This window comes from Acomys minous, assembly GCF_964271855.1.
Source record: "Acomys minous genome assembly, chromosome: 16".
NCBI lineage: Eukaryota > Metazoa > Chordata > Mammalia > Rodentia > Muridae > Acomys > Acomys minous.
Window position 1 is genome coordinate 86,262,512 of NC_140498.1, and position 21,844 is coordinate 86,284,355.

Genomic DNA, 21,844 nt, shown 5'->3' on the forward strand with positions numbered 1-21,844 from the left:
TCCTGGTTCAAAGAAGTCGTCGCCCCATGTTTGATAAATTAATAAATGGATAAAACAACATACGCAGATAGCACAGGTTAAATTATTTGTCATGCGAACTGTAGACGGTTCGCAAAAGTGATTATCGCCCGGAGTCTAAGTGGGAATTACACCGTAGGCTTTCTGCAGTGGCTCAGAATCCCAGGCCCTGGGGTCCTGCTTCCCAGCCCGAGGCCCCGCCCCCGGTGCGCGCCCTAAACCATCGGAAGTGACATCACCTCATGGCAACCGTTGCCAAGGAGCGGTGTCTAGGAACCCGCTAGCGCCCCGTGGCTCCCCGGGGGTGGGGAAGTGGTTTCTTGAGGAGAATTTGAGGTAACCCCGCCAACTCGCGGTCGGAAACTCCGCGAACCCCAAGTCCCCTCGAAGTGCTCCCGCTCCCGGTCGGCGGCGGCACCGGGGCCTGCTCCGAGGGTCGGGCGGGCACGCGGGGCTGGGCGGGCGCGGGGTCCCGGGTTCCCCTCGGCCCCAGGACTCGCAGGAGGCCGTAGGCCCGCGCGCGCTGCCCCGACTGTGCCAGATAAAAAACGCGTCCTGGTTTTAATTCTTGCCCCGGCCCCCTGGGTGCTGCTGCGGGTGAGTGCTGGCGAATTAGCGCGGCCACTTGCGCTAGAAGAGGGAGAGTAATTGCTTTTGCTAATTTTAGCGCGCAGCGACCCCCCCTCCCCCCTCCGCCCCGGGCACCGACAGCCTAACCTATTCAAGAACATCTTTGTCCTCTGAAAGCTGGTGGGCGACCTGGGGTGCGGGAACCCCAACTGATTTCTTTCTTTAAAAAAGTTTTTTTTTTTTAAATTGACATATATTAGTTAGCTTAATGGGCAGCATTATACCATCTTCACACTTGCGTACATTCCGCCACCTCCATTTCTCGCTCTTGGCCCCCCCTCTCCCCCTGATTCCTTTTCCATTTCCCAACTTAAATGCGCCCCCCCCGCCCCCTTCCTTTATGGTGGTCCAATGAGTTTAATTATGGTTTCTTTCTGGAGCACGGGTTACTTAACCAGTAACCTAACAACCATTACCTGCCTGTAAATACCCGTGAGCCTCTAGAACCCGGCTTCTCTTCTCTCTTAGCAACATTTTACTCGTTTGTCCAGATACTTGGTTTGATTTTGTGTTTTTGAAAGAAGGAAAAGACATAGTTACAATTTCTAAGTTGCTGTTAAATTAAATATATGTGGTTATGAAGTTGTGTGTTAATGTTTTTACAGTTGAAAACTTAAACCTCCAAAGTTTTAAAAAGTAAAGATTGATTGATTTGTTTGTTTGTTTTAAATTATTTTATTTTATTTTTGAGACAGAGTTTTTCTGTATAGCTCTGGCTGTCCAGGAACTGAACTCTGTAGACCTGGTTGGCCTCCAACTCAGAGATCCTGCCTCTGCCTCCTAGCACTGAGGCTAAAGACTCACACCACCATCCCTGGCTAAGATACACCTTTTATGTACGTGTAAAAGAAACCTTAGATTAAGAAGCTATAATGGTTATGTAATCCTTTTTGTTTTTTGGCTTTTTACAACTTATTTACTTAAAATTTTATTATTATGAAATAGTAGCAGCTTTAGATTTATTATTATTTTTTAATGTCTTCTAAGTGTAAGCTGCCACTCAATTAAGGAACCCATTTCATGCCAAGCTTGGTGGCTTTTGATTTTAATCCCAGGACTCAGGAGGCAGAGGCTTGGTATACACAGTGAGTTTCAGGCCAGCCAAAGCTACACAGCAAAACCTGTTTTAGTGCTTATTTACTTATTTGAGACAGGGTTTCTCTGTGTTACAGAGCCCTGGCTGTCCTGGACTCTCTTTGTAGACAAAACTGGCCTCGAACTCACAGAGATCCGCCTGCCTTTGCCTCCCAAGTGCTGGGATTAAAGGCGTGTGCCACCACCGCCCGGCGAGAAACCTGTTTTAAAAGGAGTATGTATGTATGTATGTAGAGCAAGATGCTCATGTCCTGACTTTATGTCTTGAGCAAGATAGTATCTATTTCAGAGTTTTAACTAAGAAAGCATTGAGATAATTTCTCCTTCTTTTGTTCACTCATCTTTGCTAGTTTAGTAGGCTTCAGACTGTGACCCTGTCTCAGCTTACAGGTGTGTGGCGCCACACTCAGGACTAGCAGTTGAGTTGTTTTGTTGTTGTTGACAAGGTCTCACGTGGCCCAGGCTGCTTTGAACTCAGTAGCCAAGGGTCACCTTGCACTTCTGAGCTTCCTGCTTCCGTTTCCTGAGTTGCTGGCATAGCAGGCATGTGTGGCCACATCCAGTTTATTCAGTGCTAGGAATCAAACCCAGGGCTTCCTACATATTAGGCAAGCCCTACATCCCCAGCTCAGCAGTTATTTTAATACAGCAGTTTTCCTTGGGAAAGCCATTTCAGCAGTTTAAGATAGCAGATGCTCAATTTTAATTCAAAATTTAAAAAAAAAATTTAAAAAGATTGATTTTATATGTATGGATGTTTTGCGTGCATTGTGTATGTGTGTCACATGCACGTGATGCCCATGATGTTGAGAAGAGGGTGTTGGATCCCCTGGAGATAGAGCTGGGATGCTGTGAATCACCACGTGGGTCCTGGGTCCTCTGCAAGAGCAGCAAGTGCTCTTAGGTGCTGAGCGCTCTCTCCAGTCCCAGATACTAAGCTTTTTAAGGTTATGGTCTTTCGTAACAGCCTCATTTCCTTTAGGCTTAGGCTTCTGGGATTTTGTTTGTTTTGCTTTTTGGCTTGAGGCCTGTGAACAAGTTCATGCAGCCTAGTAGAAGAAATCACTGTCTCATGTGTATTCAAAATGGAATTGGCTATATCCCTCATGGAATGTACACTTGAGGAAAGAAAGAAAGAAAGAAAGAAAGAAAGAAAGAAAGAAAGAAAGAAAGAGCGAGGACCCAAGAAACTAGAATAACAAAAAGTAGTGTAAGGAAAGCCATGTGGATGGTGTGGGCACAGGAGGCAGGCTGTGTTCCTGACAGCGCCTGCGCCCAAGCAGGGCCTGGAGAGCAGTCATGCCCAGCAGAAAAGACAGCATTAACCGAGCCTGAGCGTAGGTGGAAGCAGGGAACAGTGACTGGGCTGAAGTTTCAGGGTGACAGGAGCTAGATCATAAAGGTCTTGGGATTTAAGAGGCTTAGGCTTCGTTTCCTAAGAAATGAGACGCCTCCAAATTATTGAGGATGAGAGAAGTGGACGCCAGAATACTGGAGACTGCTTCCTCATTGAAGGTAGAAGGAAAGCCAGGCCTGACATACACAGGCTGGCAGAGTTGAGGCCTGCCAGGCTAATCCAGTGCTAGACATGGGTGGAACGTGTCTGGGGGAGACCTAAGCTGCAGTAAAGACTAGGCCTGGGCTCAAGTGTTCCGGTCCCATCTGCATTCTGAGACTTAAGCACAAATACAGGCTTAGGGTTCCCAGGTCTGATTTTCACAAAGAACAAAATCTACATTTTACCATGAGAATCTGATGGGTTGTTTTGTTTTGTTTCTCGATACAGGATTTCTCTGTGTGGCCTTAGCTGTTCTGGACTCACTTTGTAGACCAGGCCTGCCTCGAGTTCACAGAGATCCACCTGCCTGTGCCTCCCGAGTGCTGGGATTAAAGGCGTGCGCCACCACGTTTTTTGTTTTTGTTTTTTTCTAAGACACGGTTTCTCTGTGTAGGTCTCAATGTCCTGGAACTCTCTTTGTAGACCAGGCTGGCCTCAAACTCACAGAGATCCACCTGCCTCTGCCTCCCGAGTGCTGGGATTAAAGGTGTGTGCCACTACCACCCGACAAATCTAATGTTTTAGATGTGAGTTACCAATGTAAAAAAAAAAAAGAAGTTTGCAGAGGTTCTAATGTAGGTGGACATTATCACTCATTTGCCTGTGTTTAGATGCATCAGAGTTGATGCATGTGCAAAGGCAGCCAATATTAAATATTAACAGCATATACAGATTTCATAATAAAATCTTAATACTCTGATTTCTTCCAACAAAACTAGCCTTTTCATGGCACTTTGTATCCAATGCAAAAGTGTATGTTTGCTTACTTCCTATGAACTTAATTCTGATTTTCTCCCAATACTTTAGCTACCAAGATTGAGGATTCCCTTCTTTTTCCCCCCTTTTTAGTTTTAAATTATAAGACTTAATGATGAGTGACCAAATCAAATTCATTGTGGACAGCCTCAACAAGGAGCCTTTTAAGAAGAACTATAATTTAATCACATTTGATTCCCTGGGACCAATGCAGCTATTACAAGTTCTCAATGACGTCCTGGCTGAGATCGACCCAAAGGTAAGCCCTTTCTTTTCTTTGTAATGACAAGGGTAGCAGGACTGCTGTTGTTTGCCTCTAACTCGCTGTGGTGGGGATTTCTCCTTGGGCCTCATCTCCCCTGCTTGGAGAGGAGTAGTAAGTGGTCCTTTAGGCCCCTCTACTAACTCACAATTCAGTAGTTTTGTTTTTTTTTTTACATTTCACTTATTTTTGCATGCATGTGGTCATGTACTTGCTATCAAACTGGTGTGGAAGTCAGAGCACAACTTTTTTTGTTTGTTTGTTTTTATTTTGTTTTGTTTTTCGAGACAAGGTTTCTCTGTGTAGCCTTGGCTATCTGGACTGACTTTGTAGACCGGGCTGGCTTCGATCTCACAGAGATCCACCTGCCTCTGCCTCCCAAGTGCTGGGATTAAAGGCGTGCGCCACCACCAGCTCAGAGGACAACCTGTAGGCATCAGTTCTCTCTCCCATGTGGGTCCCTGTAACCAAACCCAGGTTGCCAGGCTTGGCGGCATCCCCATGTAGCCATTTTGCTGGCCCCTCAATTATCACTCATACTTTATTTAAACATTACTCTTCTACTTTTAGACACAAATAGATTTAGTCCTGGGATACCGATGCATTTCACAAAAGGTTTTATTATACTGCAAATTAGTTCATGTCTTTTATACACTTTCCCATTGGAGACTTAACATGAACCCCCATCTGACTTGGGATCTGGAGCCCTGCACTGAATCTGTTTGTGAAGAGACCATTGTGCCTGGTATGCTAGCAGAACAAGCTTGTCGATGAGTGTAAGTATTTCTCTTTGTTAAGTATACAACAATGACATCTTTTTACATTTCTTTGTTTAGCAAGATGTTGATATCAGAGAGGAGATGCCAGAGCAGACAGCCAAACGAATGCTGAACCTTCTTGGTATCCTTAAATACAAACCTCCGGGAAATGCCACAGACATGTAAGGATCCGCCCACACATCCTGCTTTCTTACTGCCTGAACCTCCAGGTGCTACAGTCGGTCTTTTTAGACAACACCTGGTCCTCCCTCATTTGATAGCCTTAGGACATCACAGACTTTGACAACAGTTTTAATTCTTCTAATGCTGTTTTGTCATGTAGAAGTATTAAGTGGGTCAGTTCTTTCCCCCTGGCCAAAAGAGCCAGGCAAATGCCATTTTATAACTTATGTCTTTCTGGATAGCAGCAACCCTGGGGCTGGAGGAATGGCTCAGGGTTAGTAGTGTTTGCTCCTCCAGAGGACCTGAGTTTGTAGACCAGGCTGGCCTTGAACTCACAGAGATCTGCTTGCCTCTGCCTCCTGAGTGCTGGGATTAAAAGCCTGCTGCCCAGCTTAAAAATAAATCTTAAGAAACCAAAACAACTTAAATGCTGCCCCACCAATAAAGTATTAAGGCTAACTCTGCCGTTATTGATCTCAACACAGCTTCTTGGGTACTTTATTGTGGATCTAGTTTTCTGACTATTGGATGTGTATTCTAAACATAGTTGTATAAAGCAATAAGGACCGTTAAATCACACTTTAAATAAAGGCCGTCTTTTTCAGCTGTGCTCATGAACATCCGTGCTGTGTTTCCATTTTAGGAGTACCTTTCGCCAGGGCTTGGTGATCGGCAGTAAGCCTGTAATTTACCCAGTGCTCCACTGGCTTCTTCAGAGGAGTAATGAGCTAAAGAAAAGGGCATATTTAGCTCGCTTTTTAATAAAACTGGAGGTGCCGAGTGAGTTTCTTCAAGATGAAACTGTGGCTGACACCAATAAACAGGTACACAGTAGTGATCCAAGCTGATCACACTCAATGTTAATCTCTCTTTAATTGTTATTTTAAGAGTTCCAAGTGACATCAGGAGGGAAAAGAGTGTCAGCCGATGGTCAGCTTGACTCACAAATACTGTTTAGTGCTAGGACCATATGAGTAGGAAATGGAGATGGCCAGGCACTTGGTGTGCTGCGTGGTTCTGGGTAGATGGACTCCGGGCTTGAGACTGCGGAGCATGCGCTTGTTTGCTAGGCAGTCACGTCTGAGAGAAACTGGCTGGCATCATGAGTACACCAGGACACAGGTGTACCAGGTTCACGCTGCCTGTGGCCAGTCGAACATGTGAGCCCTGCAGCTGAGCCAGGCCGCCTCTCTTGCAGGGCACAGGGAGTAGCGGAGGTTTGAAGTTGCAGTGTGTTTTCCTCAGCAACACTGGGTTCTGACCTCAGGTCTGTAGGGCCTTGACTGCTGGGGATCCAGGCGGCCCTGGGCTCTGGGTCCTCTTGTCTCAAAAGTACTTGGCTGACCAAAGACTGAAGAAACAAAGAAAGCAGGGTGGATTTCAAAGAATTTGTGTTTTTTGTAGTTTCATTTCGTAGTAGTTAGGTTGATTTGAGTCAGTTTGTCATGAAGTTTGTCAATCTGTCTTTTCCAATAGACTATGAGGCCCATGGAGCCAGGTCAAGTTTACACTGTCTTGTCTTTGTTTTCCTCCCAGATTTGGTACAGTGGCTTCTGTATGTTGATTGCTTTGGATTGAGTCAAAACAATGAACTGGATGCTTTTATTTTCATCTGTGTATTGTTATAGCTGTCACTAAAATGTAGTTAATGTTGGTCTCTTATAGCTACAGCTATAGCCGTGCACAGTGGCTCACATCTGTAATCCCAGCACTCAGGAGGCAGAGGTAGGCAAATCTCTGTGAGTTCGAGGCCAGCCTGGTCTACAAAGTGAGTCCAGGGTAGCCAAGGCTACGCAGAGAAACCCTGTCTCGAAAAAACAAACAACAACAACAAAAACAAAGCTGCAGCTATATAATAATTATGTAGGTCAAATGCCTTCATATGCATTTATATATATGATAAAGGAGGCAAGGATATGTAAGTGTGGGGTGTGTCTACTCCCCTCCCCTTCACGAGTGGGTTTGTATATACTGCATACACCATTAGCAGGGAATTTTGAAAGATTGCATTTTAAGTATGTGTTTGATATATATTTGATAATGTAAATAATTATTTAAAATATATCTTTGGGTTTTGGAGTTTTTGTTGTTGTTTTGTTTTTCAAGACAGGGTTTCTCTGTGTAGTCTTAGCTGTCCTGGATTCACTTTGTAGACCAGGCTGTCCTCGAACTCACAGAGATCTGCCTGCCTCTGCCTCCTGAGTGCTGGGATTATAGGTGTGTGCCACCACCGCCTGGCCTGTAAATAATTTTTAGAGGAAGTTTAATAACATCTTTTAATATGCTCTGTTAATTAAGAGGATAAAAAATAATAAAGATGCTGTTCTTGAAGCATGTCTAAGAAGTATATATATTTTAAAATGATACATTTAGGCATCAGTCACTTAGCAAAAACGGTAATAAAAATTGTATGTTGTCTTTCTGAAGGAAAAACTTTGTAGCTTTATAGCATATGATCAGTCACAAATATTAATTTTCTCATATTGTCATTTAAGAAAACACCGTGGTTTGTGTGGTGCTAGAGGTTGACCAGGTCTTACATGTGTTAGTCATGTGTTCTACCACTGAGCTACACTTTTAGACCTTAGGGTGGCGCACACCTTTGATCCCAGCACTTGGGAGGCAGAGGCAGGGGAATCTCTGAGTGTGAGGCCAGCCTGGTCTATAAAGAGAGCCCAGGACAGCTAGGGCTATTATACAGAGAAACCCTGTCTCAAAAAACAAAACCAAACAAAAATTAGGATAGCAGTACTGCAGGGTATTTTTCATTAACTTGGCTACACACTGTATTTAAGCACCTGTGTGGACTATGTCCTGTAGTGTATGCCCTGGGGTCGTGGAGGTCCATATAACAAGTACAGTTCTTGCCCTCTTGCCTCTTGCTGTGTCCTGGAGGGAGCCAGACCAGGAGCTACGCTGTTGTAACATGATCTCTATTTTGAGAGGCGGGGCCAGAGCAGGCTTCCACTGTTCATCGGGATGAGTCTGCTACCCAGGTTAGGAGGGAGCACGTGGCTGAGTGTCTTCAGAGCATAGGATGGGTAAGCTGAAGGTGGGAGCATGGACTGTGCCAAGTCCAGTACAGCTCGAGTCGAGACTGTGGGAAAGAAAGTGGCCAGAGAGATACGTAGTGAAGAGGCCGTGCAGATACTGTTGTTTTGTTTGCTTGTTTTCAGTTTTTTGAGACATGGTTTCTCTGTGATGGCCTCCGCTATTCTGAACTAACTTTGTAGGCCAGACTGGCCCCAAGCTCACAGAGATCCGCCTGCCTCTGCCTTCTCCAATACTGGGATTACAAGTGTGCACCACCAGGCCAGCATACGTGTCTGTCTGTCTCTCTCTCTTTTTTTTTTTTTAGGTTTTTTGAGACAGGGTTTCTCTGTGTATCCCTGGCTGTCCTTTGTAGACCAGGCTGCCCTTGAACTCACAGAAATCTGAGGATAGTGGTTTTTTATAAACTGTGTACTTTGTAAAAAAAAAAAAAAAAAAGAAGTGAGTGGGCTGGATGTGGTGGTGCATGCTTTTAATGCCAGTACTCTGGAGGCAGAAGCAGACATACTCTGTGGGTTCGAGGCCATCCTGGTCTATAGTGAATTCCAGGATAGTCAGGGCTATGTAGCAAGACCCTGTCCCAAAAACAAAATTTTAAAAAAAGCCAAGCAGTTTGTGGTGCATGCCTTTAATCCTAGCACTTGAGAGGCAGAGGCAGAGGCAGGTGAGTTCAAGGCCAGCTTGGTCTACAAATCGAGTCTAGGACAGCCAGGATTGTTACACAGAGAAACCCTATCTCAAAAAACTATAATAATAATAATAATAATAATAATAATAATAATAATAATAATAATAATAATAATAATAATAATAATAATAAACTTTAATAATAATCATAACAACAATAATAATGTGAGGAGGACTTGTTTTGCTTTTGAGACATGTAGCCCATGCTGACCTCACACCCATGATCCTTCTGCCTCAGCCTTCTAAGGCCTAGAATTACACTGATGCGCCACAATGTTTTTTCTGTTCTTCTGAGGATTGACGTGATTGCTGCAGTGTAGTGGGCAGCTCGGTGAGGAGAGCACTACTGGATGCAGGCGTATCTGGTAACCTGTTAACTTCCTCCTGCAGTATGAAGAGCTGATGGAAGCCTTTAAAACTCTGCATAAAGAATGTGAACAGCTTAAAACATCTGGATTTTCTACAGCAGAAATAAGAAGGGTAAAGAAATATCTATCTGGACTTCAATAGTACTGAGTTTGTTCTTTTTTAATTTTAGTTAATTCAGCATGAGTTTTAGCTGTATGAAACTAGGCTTGTGATTGTGTTTGTAGGACCTTTAGTAAGATGTGTACATGTGTTTGTGTGTAGACATATGTATCCATGTGTGTGCATATAGAAGCCAGGGGACATCTGAAGTCTTCCTCTTCTCTCCACATGATTTTTTTTAAAGATTTATTTATTATTTATACAGTATTCTACCCACACGTGTGCCTGCCCACCACAAGAAGGCACTAGATCTCATTATCCACATTATTTTTTTGAGGCAGAATCTCACTGAACCTGTAGTTTAGGCTAATCTGACTGGCGAGCAAGCTCTCAATATCTGTTTCCACCCCCAGTACCTGAATTAGAGGCACAATCAGCCATGCCCAGCCTTTTCTTTGTATTTCTTTACTGAAGAAATCAACGAGGGCTATGAGTTCATGGTTTATGTTGATAACTAGCAGGGGTGTAGAAACACTACATTTCAAAAGATATTTTAAGTTAAAAAAAAAGAAAGAAAGAAATACTTCATTTTGAATTTTATTTGATATGAATTCCTTATATGATACAGAAAATGGAAGAAGAAAAAGTAGTCTTGTGTGTATGTGAGAACATAGGATACATGGCTACCCCACCTCCTTAGAGGCGGGCTTTCTCTTTGGCCTGAAGCTCACTAATCAGGTCGGGCAGTCTGGCCAGCAAGGCCGAGAGCTCCTCCTGGTTTCACCCCAGTGCTGGGATTACAAGTGTGTGCTACCATGCCTGCTCCTGCTCCTTACGTAGATGCTGGGGAAGGGGACTGAACTCAGGTCCTGGCTCTGGTTGGCTTGGCAAGCTTTACTGAGCCATTCCCGGTCTCAGTGCTTTTGTATGCGTAAGTGCAGGTGCCTGCAGAGTCCAGAGAAGGATGTTGGGTCCCTAGAGCCGGAGTTACAGGCACTTACAAGCAGCCTGACGTGGGTGCTGGGAACCCAACTTGGGTGTACATGCTTTTAACTGCTGAGCCGTCTCTTCAGCCCCTTGCTGCTTTTGGTTTTGGTTTGTTGTTGTTGTTGTTTTTTGTTTTTGTTTTTGTTTTTGTTTTTGAGACAAGGTTTCTTTGTGTAGCCTTGGCTGTCTTGGCCCTTGATGCTTTTAAATTATTATACTGTAAATGTATTTTCACTGTTACTGCAGTGACCATATTTATTTTCTGTCATGCATATACATTAATCATGTCTACACTTTGGCTTCATTTATTTTATTTGCTATTATGAATAAATGCCATGATTATCAACACAACCTTTGCATGGCTGGGGTGTTTTTTTAATAATAGTTTTTAGATATAGAATTGCTTATTAAGGTGCATAGATTATTTTAGGGCTTTTAATATATTCTCCAGAAAATATTTTTACATTCTGCCCAAGCGTTTAAGTACTTTCCTTAAAGATTTGCTATTCTGACTTGCATGAGTCTTGTATTTTTAGAATTCCTGAGTTATGAGCGCTATCTTTATATTCTCATTAAATCGGGGACATCAAAGTTTCTTCCTCAGGGAAGCCGTCCCCGACTCCCTAAATAGATCTCTCCCTAGTTCTCTCCTCTTACGGCGTTCATTGCCCTCCTAATTGCCGCAATGCCTGTCTTTCTAAGTGCATGAAGCCCTAAGAAGGCAAAGACTGCCTGTGCCTCTTTACACTGTATTCTCAATGCCTGGCACAGTGCTTGGCGTGTGGCAGGCCCTCACTGTTGGAGGTGGAAGGGCTGTCTGTCTCCTGTCCTCTGCTGCGGCCTGTGAATGAATTGGAGTGATGAGAGAATCCAGAGTCTGATTTTCATTTCATTCATCATCACTCAATAGTCTCCAACCTGTTCTCTGTAGCAGACTTAGAAAACACAGTTAAAGGAGAAATAGCAAAGACTCCACTCACAGTCACATGCTCTCAGCGTACCAGCTGTTGACATTTTTCCTTGGGACTGAACTGTATATAAATAACTATTGCAATTTGCTTCTTTCAAGCAATGTCATTTCATGACTTTTTCTCGTGTCATTAAACAGTCTTCTGCACCATTTTAATGACTTTCACTTTGTTGCATTGTAGTTAATCATCATCAGACATATAGATTACCTTCATTGGCATCAGTAAGAACCCTTATAGAAGCCAGGCGTGGTGGCGGAGGCAGAGGCAGGCAGATCACTGAGTTTGAGGCGAGCTTGGTCTATAAAATGAATCCAAGACAGCCAAGATAACATACAGAAACCCTGTCTCAAAAAACGAAACAAAATGGAAAAGTCTGCCTTTAAGTGACTATTCTTATATCTATCTATCTATCTATCTATCTATCTATCTATCTATCGTGTGTGTGTGTGTGTGTGTGTGTGTGTGTATCTCACACACGTGCCACAGTGTACATGTGGAGGTCAGAGAACAGCTTATGGGAGTGAATTCTCTTTTTCCACCCTGTAGGTCCCAGGAATTGATCTCAGGTTGTCAGGCTTGGTCCCTAGTGCACTCATCCAAAGAGCCATCTTTTTCGCCTTTGTGAATATTTAATTAAAACAGCCCATGTGCAGAGTCCTTAGCCTGAAGGGATGCATGTTTATTTTGTGGCTTCTTATATTATTCTTTAACACAACACTATCAACAGTGAGAAGACTGCCCATTTTCTGAATACCCACCAGTAATGGCTACCATTGTATAGGTTACCTATAGTATTTCTGCATGAGCTTTTGGTTATTTGTTTGTTTAGGAAGGAAATATGTTTGCCTCTCTGGTTTCATTACAAACTACCAAAGAGCTGATTTAAAAGAAGATAGTTTATTTTAATTTTTTTCTTTTCAGGGAAAAAATGGTTAAGAATAATAAAACCATACACAATTTTACTTTTCTTTTTTCTTTTGGAGACAGGATTTCTTTGTGTAACAGCTCTGGCTGTCCTGGAATTTCTTTGTAGACCAGGCTAGCCTTGAACTAATAGAGATTCACCTGCCTCTGCCTCTTGAGCACTGGAATTAAAGGTGTGTGGCACCACACCAAGCTTCAGTTTTATATCTTAATACCATATGGACAGGACATGGTGGCGCACACCTTTAATCCTGGCCCTTGGGAGGCAGAGGCAAGAGGATCTCTTGAGTTTGAGGCCAGCCTGGTCTAAAGAGTGAGTTCCAAGACAGTCAGGGTTATCTAGGGAGACCCTGTCTCAAAAACCAAACCGAATCAAAGAAACAAACAAAAAAAGCCCTACCATTAACTCAAAATTAGTTTTGATGGGAATTTACAGGATATGTGATTTGGTATTTAAAAGAGCAGACAGGGTGTCAGCAGCTGTTCATGTATTTAGACCTGCACACATTTTATTATGGAAGATTTTTGAAGAATCATGTAGCCATATTTGGAATCAGAACACAAGTGTGCTGGCTGGCAGCTTGACCTCGTGCTCTATAAACTTCTTTAGTTGCTTTTCTAGATGCCACCCTGCAACAAAACAAAACAAACAACCCAAACCCTGCATAAAGAAACCTGGGGTTGGGTAGGGGAGATTAAAATGCCCTTAAATCAAAAGAAGATCCTTGTTACCTGCTGCTCTGGTTAAGATGGGCTGGTAGATGCAGGGCTTGTGCAAACCTCACCTCAGTCCTGTAGACGCAGGGTGTTTTTAATGGCCTCTTTACTACTTCTTAGGATATCAGCGCAATGGAGGAGGAAAAAGACCAGCTCATGAAGAGAGTTGAACGTTTGAAGAAGAGGGTAAGTCAAGAATTACCCTGTGAACTTCAGCCCCAGTTTCGAGGACTGGCAGAGACTTAGGAATGCAAATAAAGATTAAGGCAGGCTTGGGCAGCCAGTGAGGAGGGCTGCAGTCACAGCTGGAGGAAAGGGAATCTCCCAGGCAGCGGCCAAAGCCTTCAAGGACCTGGCCTGAAAGCTTGGCTGTCATCTCTGTAGAGTACTGTTTACCAAGAGGAAGTGATAAGTGGATGCTGGGGTCACGTGGCCTGCTAATGCCTTTCTTAACCGTGACAGTAACATGTACTACTTATTCTCTTACTGTAGGTGGAGACTGTTCAGAATCATCAGAGAATGCTTAAAATAGCAAGACAGCTTCGAGTTGAGAAAGAGAGAGAAGAATTTCTTGCACAACAGAAACAGGAACAAAAGAATCAGGTATCCACAGGAAGTTTATACTCAGGAATAGCTCCTCTGGCTAATTCAACTAAAAAATAAAGAATTTTAGAATTTCACATTTTTTTTTTTTTTGGTAACATGATAGACCTACTGTTTTCTTTTAGGACTGGTGTGTGTGTGTGTGTGTGTGTGTGTGTGTGTGTGTGTGTGTGTGTGTGTGTGTTTGCTGGGAATCAAACCAGGGGCCTTGCTTCTGCTACAGAAGTACTGTATGATTGAGCTAGATCCCCAGGCAAGCCTACCGTCTTTCCTTTCTTGCCATTTCTTTTTTTCCATTTTTGCATTATTTGACGATTGGACATAAAGCACATTCTAGACAAACACTCTCCAACTGAGCTATTATCCCCAGCTTTCTTTTTACTTTTTATTTTGAGACATGGTCTACTAATTTGCCAATGAAATAAAATGAGAAGGGTGCTGTGATCAGTGAAGCCAATAGAGCACTCCTCCTGCCTCAGAGGTGGGCGCCCTGAGAGACTCCGCTCCACTCGCAGCTTCTTACTGCTGCACAGTAGAGTGGTCTGCAGGAGCAACGCGAGCCAACTGCGGTCCTTACACACGGAGCCCAAAATAAGTAAGGTGCTGCTGTTGACAGTGTCACAAAATGCTCTTAACTAAGAATAGTCAGGGCCTCAGAATCACCCACATCACCATGCTTTCAAACTCACCTTAAAGAATCAATTATTTGGCATGAAAGTATTACTTAATTTATTAAAAATCTGTCTTAAACTTTAAACATGCATTTCAAATCAATGTAGTTCCTGAATTGCCCATTTAAGCTGGCAGCGGAGATGCGTAGCTCCATGGGAGCTGGACTGGGCAGCATAGCAGTTGCAGTGCAGCGGTGGGGTCCGTTCCCTGAGCCTCAGGTCGTTATTTAACATCAGTTTCTGATGCTGAGGAGGCGCTACTGAGAGTGTTAACATTTCCCAGGGTCAAGAAACCATGTTATTGCTGGGCGGTAGGGGCGCATGCCTTTAATCCCAGCACTCGGGAGGCAGAGGCAGGCAGATCTCTGAGTTCAAGGCCAGCCTGGTCTACAAAGCAAGTCCAGGACAGCCAAACTCTATCTTGGAAAAAAAAAAAAGAAAGAAAGAAAATACAATGAGAAGACTAGTTATATTTTTGGTTTACTGTAGTTATTTTCTTAGTATTTACCTGTTTCTTCTATAGCGCAGGAATCTGAGTATTTCTCATTACTTGCCTATGTGAGCATTGTTTCACTAGACTGAACAAATAATGAATTGTTGTTTTAAGCTGTTCCATGCAGTGCAGAGATTGCAAAGAGTGCAAAACCAGCTGAAAAGCATGCGGCATGCTGCATCAGATGCAAAGCCTGAAAGTAAGTGACATTGTTACATGATGTAGATGACACATCAGAGAATTTACATCAGGATAGCCCTGAAAATAATTGGTGGGAATTAATTGCCTCAGCGTTTTGGAACATCATTTCATTTCCTACCTGGTCAAAGGGATTCCTGCTAGAAACCATGGATTTTCAAAAACGTTTTTCTACCTCTTATTTTCAGTCAAAGGGTAAAAGTAATGTTGACTGTGAAAGTAGGCTCTTCTCTGGGTGCTTAGGATAGGTGTTTCCCTGTGTATGGAAAAAAACATGAAGCCTTGTCAAGGCTAAAAAGAAAAAGAATCAAATCCTAGACCTTAAAGCCGAATGTTTTCTATGCTTTGGTTTGTAGAATAATAGGGTTAATAATGTGAGTGTTCGTGGCTGAGTTCTGTGCAGCTTTGCACAGGAGATGGACTGTTTCCATAGCCCACTTACACCTATCCAGGCATTTGGAAGGTCTCTTGCTCATCAGAAAGGAGGCCACACAAGCCAAGAGAGCAATACAAAGCCCTCACCTGGGTTGGGGAAGCATTACAATGTAATATATGGCTGAGGGAGGGGCAGGACCTATAACTAGTGTGTCATGCATAGGACGACAATAGCAAAGTGACAGACAATCAAAGGTGTTGGCAAAGATGGACAGAAATTAGGACCCTCATATTTGTTTGTGGAAATGTAAAGGATATAGCTGCTTTGAAAAACCAGTTTAGGGCTGGGCGGTGGTGGCGCACGCCTTTAATCCCAGCACTCGGGAGGCAGAGGCAGGAGGATCCCTGTGAGTTTGAGGCCAGCCTGGTCTACAAAGCGAGTCCAGGACAGCCAAGGCTACACAGAGAAACCTTGTCTCAAAAAAAAAAAAAACAAAAATACCAAAAAACAAAAAAAAAGAAAAAGAAAAAAGAACAGAAAAACAGGATGAGTATAGAGGTCAGATGACAATAAATAAATAAATAAACAAAAAAAGAAAGACTGAAAAGAAAAATATTTAAGAATCTTACATGTAAAAAACATGTAAGCTTTGATTCCATGTACCTGTGCTTAGAGGAAGTGTACCAATACCTGAAGATGAGAAGGCTGGACCCACATAGCCAACAAAGACAGAATGTAGAGTTGGTGAGAAACTGCCTGGAACCAGTGCCTGAGAGGGCTGTTATGCATTAAACCTTCCCTTCTCTTTTTCTCCAGCCCTGAAAAGGGGCAGGCTAGGGGCGGGATGGGGTGGGGGTGGGGTAGGGTGGTGTCATTGAAAGAATAAGTGGAAAACTTGTGGATTTGCATTAATAAAATTTTACATGTTCTGTTTGTACAACAGAACTAAAAATAATTTGAAGGCTTTGGGCCAGATTTGTTATGCAACCTTTATACGTACATTACTTAAACTAGAAACTCATCATTTTTAAAAGTTAAACCCAAATTTGTAAATGTGTAACAGGAAGATCAGAAATAAACTATGTAAATCTCTCCGGGCTGGGAATTTTTAACAAAGCCATCATTCACTGAAAATCTGTGTATAGTTATACATCTGCCAGAGTAAGAAAACTATTAAATCCTAGAAATGTTTACAATAAACTAATACTTGGAAAATTAAAAGCAACCAACTCTAAAACACTTAATGGAAGTGGGCACTTCTACTTCTCTTTCCAGACTTGAATTTGTTGACCTCAGGCAATGTTTTCATTGGTTTGAAGCTGCACTGTTTTCATTGGTTTGAAGCTGACACATTATCATCTGTTACTGTTTACGAAATATTAGAAGTAGAGATACCATAAAAGAAAAAGAAGCCAGGCACACCTTTAATCCCAGGGCTCAGGAGGCAGAGTCAGGCAGATCTCTGGTGTTTAGAATAAGTTCCAGGATAGTTAGGGATATACAGAGAAACCCTGTTTTGAAAAACCACACACACACACACACACACACACACACACACACACACACACACACACACACACACACGTAAAGACAAGAAAGGAAAGCAGAGGGCGAAAGAGAGTAAAATGCCTGTTATATAGGAAAATACGTGGGGTAGACTTATTTGTGTTTTCATTTGGCTCACTGGCTTCTTAAATACTTAGAAGGCAAAGTAGGACACTGACACATCTGCTTCTGTAACTTATTTGTTGGCATAATGTTCTTGCGGACTGTGTACAGTTTAACCTTATTCATTCAAATGTTTATTTCTCTACCTACTACCTTGATCAATCAGGACATTGCATTATGATATTTATTCTAAATATCTCCGGTTTCAAGTTTGTGTATACATGTCACCATTTGTTCTCTGTGTTGCCAATAAAACCAACTTGCCAACGCTGAGCAGTAACAGAGACTGGGGTGGGAGAGAGAGGATGAGAGGATGGAGCCCGAGAAGACCAGGAAACATCAGGAGAAATGAACCGGGCCTACGAGGTGATTTCAAAGCAAACATAAACTGGGAAATCAGAATGGGAAGAAACTATACCAGTGTGGAAGTTTAGGATGGAGTAATTATTGTGTGCTATAGGGTAACTAAATAGGTCCAGGTCTCTCTGTGTGGTTATTTGGGTATAAATAATTCAATATTAAATATTATTTGTTATATTTTGTGATTTAAGGAACTAGGTTATAAATTTAGAAAGATCCTAATACCTTTTTGCTATAAGTATCTAACTATTTTTCTATGTAAATTGTGATTTATGCTCATATTAATTAAACTGGAAAGATTTCAGTAATCTTTTTTTTAAAGATTTTAAAAAAAGATTTGTTTATTTATTATGTATACAATATTCTCCTGCATGTAACAACTACAGGCTGAAGGGGACACTAGCTCTCATTACAGATGGTTGTGAGCCGCCATGTGGTTGCTGGGAGTTGAACTCAGGACCTTTGGAAGAACAGCCAGTGCTCTTAACCTCTGAGCCATCCATCCAGCCCGATTTCAGTAATCTTTTATGGTATGGTACAGTGTAAATGCTGCACAGAGAGCTCTAACACATAAGCTACTGCCCATACCTTACACATATAGCAGGGTGCAGAATATCGTACTGCATGCCCTTTTGAACTAAACTTTCATTTACTTTGTTTTTTAAAGGTTTAATGAAGAGACTAGAGGAGGAGATAAAATTTAATTCATATATGGTCACTGAAAAATTTCCAAAAGAATTAGAAAGCAAGAAAAAGGAATTACATTTTTTACAAAAAGTGGTTTCTGAGCCAGCTATGGGCCACTCTGATCTTCTTGAACTTGAGTCTAAAGTAAGTGATGATCATTTCTAGTTCCCAACTGTCTAGCTGTATCTGTCCTGGGACAACAACTCGCATTGTTTCTGGGGGTTCTACTCATGACGCTAGAGCTAGCCTGGGCTAAAGGCTGACATCTCTGATGAATATTCTAGAATGTTGTATTCTTACTTCAGAATAATCATAATATAATATCAGTTTTTGTTTTTAAGTGTAATAGGACAGCTTTGTATTTAAAGCTTTTCATTTGTGCTTTGAGTAGACTTTGTTTCAGTGCTCGCTGAATCTGGTAATGTTTTACAACATCTTGTACCCTATAAATAAAACACGAATCATTTGTATATTTTTAAAGTTTTCATGGAAATTGATTGAAAGGCTTTACTTGTTGATTCCTTAATTTATTTAATAGACTCTACAATTAAATGTCTCCTGACTGTACTGCTCTTTTTTTCTTTTTCTTTCTTCTTTTTTCTTTTGGTTTTTCGAGACAGGATATCTCTGTTTTAGCTCTGGCTGTCCTGGACTCACTCTGTAGACCAGGCTGGCCTCAAACTCACAGTGATCCACCTGCCTCTGCCTCCCGAGTGCTGGGATTAAAGGCATGTGCTGCCACGCCCAGCTTCTTTTTCTTTTTAAAAGTTTTCAAGACAGGGTTTCTCTGTGTAACCTTGGCTGTCCTGGACTCACTTTGTAGACCAGGCTGGCCTCGAACTCACAGAGATCTGCCTGCCTCTGCTTCCTAAGTGCTGGGATCAAAGGCATGTGTCACTTTATCTACCTCGTTGCTTATTTAACTCACTTAGACAACATTAAATTTAAGATCACAGGCTAAGCCGGGCATGGTGGCACACTCCTCTTAACCCAGCACTCAGGAGGCAGAGGCAGGCAGATTGCTGTTAGTTTGATGCCAGTCTCATCTACAAAGTGAGTCCAGAACAGCCAAAGCTACACAGAGAAACCCTGTCTCAAACAACAACAACAACAACCAACCACCGCAGGCTAAGGGGCTCAGTCTTTTGAAGGACGGGTATAATGAAAGCCATGTTTATTTTGTCTTTCTCTGTTGAGAGACTGGCGTTCCTCAGTTTTCTTATTTTAGAAAGGGTTAATGACTGGTGTAAATGACGTCTATCAAAGGCTACAGCCCATCCTGGGTAGAGTAGGAGTGTTAGATGCTCCACGTCAGCTCTCAGCTGGGCTAATGAGCTCCGTGTCCTGCCTCTGGGCAGTGTCTGGGTCAAACTGTAGCTTAGAGACTTGTAAGCATAGCTGAGATGTGTGAGCCTGAGCTTTGTAGAAAGCACCTTTCACATACTAATGTAAGAATATTTCCTGTAAATGCTTCAGGGTCCTCTGGGCATTCTGATTCAGTCTGTGGAAGTAATCAAATTATACAAATATTTATTATTAAATTTGTTTCTAAAAGTACTCATGACAGTCCACTCATACTCTAGTTGGACCTTTGCTCCCAGTGGCCTCAGTAGTGGTAAGAGCTGAGGGTGGCCTGGTGTCGTTTCTGAGTTCACTTAGTTTACATAACCATGAGGAAGGGTGATGTTTGTCTGATTTTTTTGATTGGTTGTTTGGTTTTTTGAGAAAGTTCCAATGTGTAGCAAAGCCGAGCTTGAAATGTCTATCCTTCTGCCTCAACGTCCCTAGTACTAGAGTTAAAAGTGTACACTACCACTCCTGGCTGTCATAGGGCGAGTTTTCACATGATTCACTTTTATACTCTTTTAGGTCAATGAAATAAACACGGAGATCAATCAGTTGATTGAAAAGAAAATGATGAGAAACGAGCCGATTGAAGGCAAGCTCTCACTGTATAGACAACAGGTATGGCCCTTCTCCTGGCCTGCATATTTAAATCTGTAACTTAGGGGACGACATAAAGAACTAAGGCTCTCCTGTCACTGCTGATCTGCACATTGTAACCAAGAAGTAGCGGGGAAGGCAGCAGTTCAAGTTTGAAATGCGGTGTGCCAGTTTCTATAGGTGTGGAATTCTGTCTTCTAAATGGCAAGTTCACATTAGGTGATGTAAGTCAAAATATGTGTACATCCTCAGAATAACATTTTGATTTGTTAGCTTTAGTTTTGCCCTTCATTTTTTAAAAATAGATTTATTTATTTATTATGTATACAATACTCTTCCTGCACTCCAGAAGAAGGCACCAGATCTCATTACAAATGGCTGGGAGCCACCATATGGTTGCTGGGAATTGAACCCAGGACCTTTGGAAGAGCAGCCAGTGCTCTTAACCTCTGAGCCACCTCTCCTTGCCCTTCATTTTTAAAGATATATACTTATATGATATACAGGTTCCAACTTCAAATTCTTCTGTTTCTTGTCTGTTGGAGTTAACTAACAGCTCCAACGCCATGTTGGATGTAGGGAGGTCCTGGGCCTTGGATCTTCTGAGGGATACTCATGTTTCTCTGCTCCCACACAGAGCACGGCTTCACTCCCTTGTCTTTTAACATGGAACACTTGAATATGGGGAAGCAGTCCTTCATTTCTTCCCTATTATTTTATTTATTTAGACAGGGTTTCTCTGTGTAACAGTCCTGGCTGTTCTGGACTTGCTTTGTAGACCAGGCTGGCCTTGAACTTAGAGTGATCCATCTACCTTTGCCTTCTAAGTGCTGGGATTAAGGGTGTGTGCCATTGCGCCCCACTCTTATTTATTTTTTTTAATAAAAAAGAAAAAAATAGGCTTTTTAAAGGGCTTGTACTAGAGATCACCCCTCTCCTGTCATATTTGTCTTACTCGTGGGATTTGTACTATGTTGTCACAGCTTGACTGATTTCTCTCAGGAACATATACATTGTGATTCAGCTAAGAAAACTCCCCAAGGCTGGGGGTAGTGGTGTGTGCCTTTAATTCTAGAACTTAGGAGGATCTCTGTGAGTTCAAGACCAGCCTGCTCTACATAGCAAGCTCCAGAACAGCCAGGACCACATATAGGGTCCTTGCTTCAAAAGTAGATAGATAGATAGATAGATAGATAGATAGACAGACAGACAGACAGACAGACAGACAGACAGACCGACCGACCCCATTTCACAAATAAACAAATGAATGAACAAAAGGAAGGAAGGAAGGAAGGAAGGAAAATTTTCCCAAATTCTAGCCCATATAAATGTTCATTCACCTGTTAAAAGCACCTGTTTGGATTATATAAACACATGTACAATTCTGTAACTCTCATGTTTAACTTTTAACCTACAATTTATTCAGTAAAATGCTGGAGAAATGTCTCTCTCACAGAGGACCCAGTTCTGTTCCCAGCACTCAGGTCAGGCAGTTCACAACTGCCTGTGACTTCAGCTCCAGAGAATTCATTGCCTTCTGGTCTCTGTGGACCTCCACATGAACATTGCGTGAGCGCACATGTGAGAATACACACACACACACACACACACACACACACACACACACACACACACACAAATCTTGGGCTGGAAAGATGGCTCAGTGGTTAAGAACACTTGCTACTCTCACAAGGAATCCCAGTTTGGTTCCCAGCGCCACTGATAACCTCTTGTAACTCCAGTTCCATGCCTTCTTCTAAACTCCCTGAACACACACAC

At 42.5% G+C, this 21,844-nt stretch overlaps 1 protein-coding gene across 4 annotated transcripts in view; it reads left to right on the top strand.

Moving 5' to 3' along the window:
- Window positions 1-249: 249 nt before the first annotated feature.
- The window catches only part of IFT81 (intraflagellar transport 81), a 67,270-nt gene continuing 45,675 nt past the window's right edge, over window positions 250-21,844 (top strand). For 3 of the 4 annotated variants that reach the window (XM_084762693.1, XM_084762691.1, XM_084762694.1), the window contains exons 1-10: window positions 250-354; window positions 4,151-4,316; window positions 5,156-5,259; window positions 5,904-6,084; window positions 9,389-9,478; window positions 13,186-13,251; window positions 13,558-13,668; window positions 14,947-15,031; window positions 18,102-18,265; window positions 19,991-20,086. In XM_084762693.1, the coding sequence (XP_084618819.1) occupies window positions 4,170-4,316; window positions 5,156-5,259; window positions 5,904-6,084; window positions 9,389-9,478; window positions 13,186-13,251; window positions 13,558-13,668; window positions 14,947-15,031; window positions 18,102-18,265; window positions 19,991-20,086 (1,044 nt within the window). In that variant the 5' untranslated portion in view covers window positions 250-354; window positions 4,151-4,169. The other variant, XM_084762692.1, reaches the window with a different exon arrangement.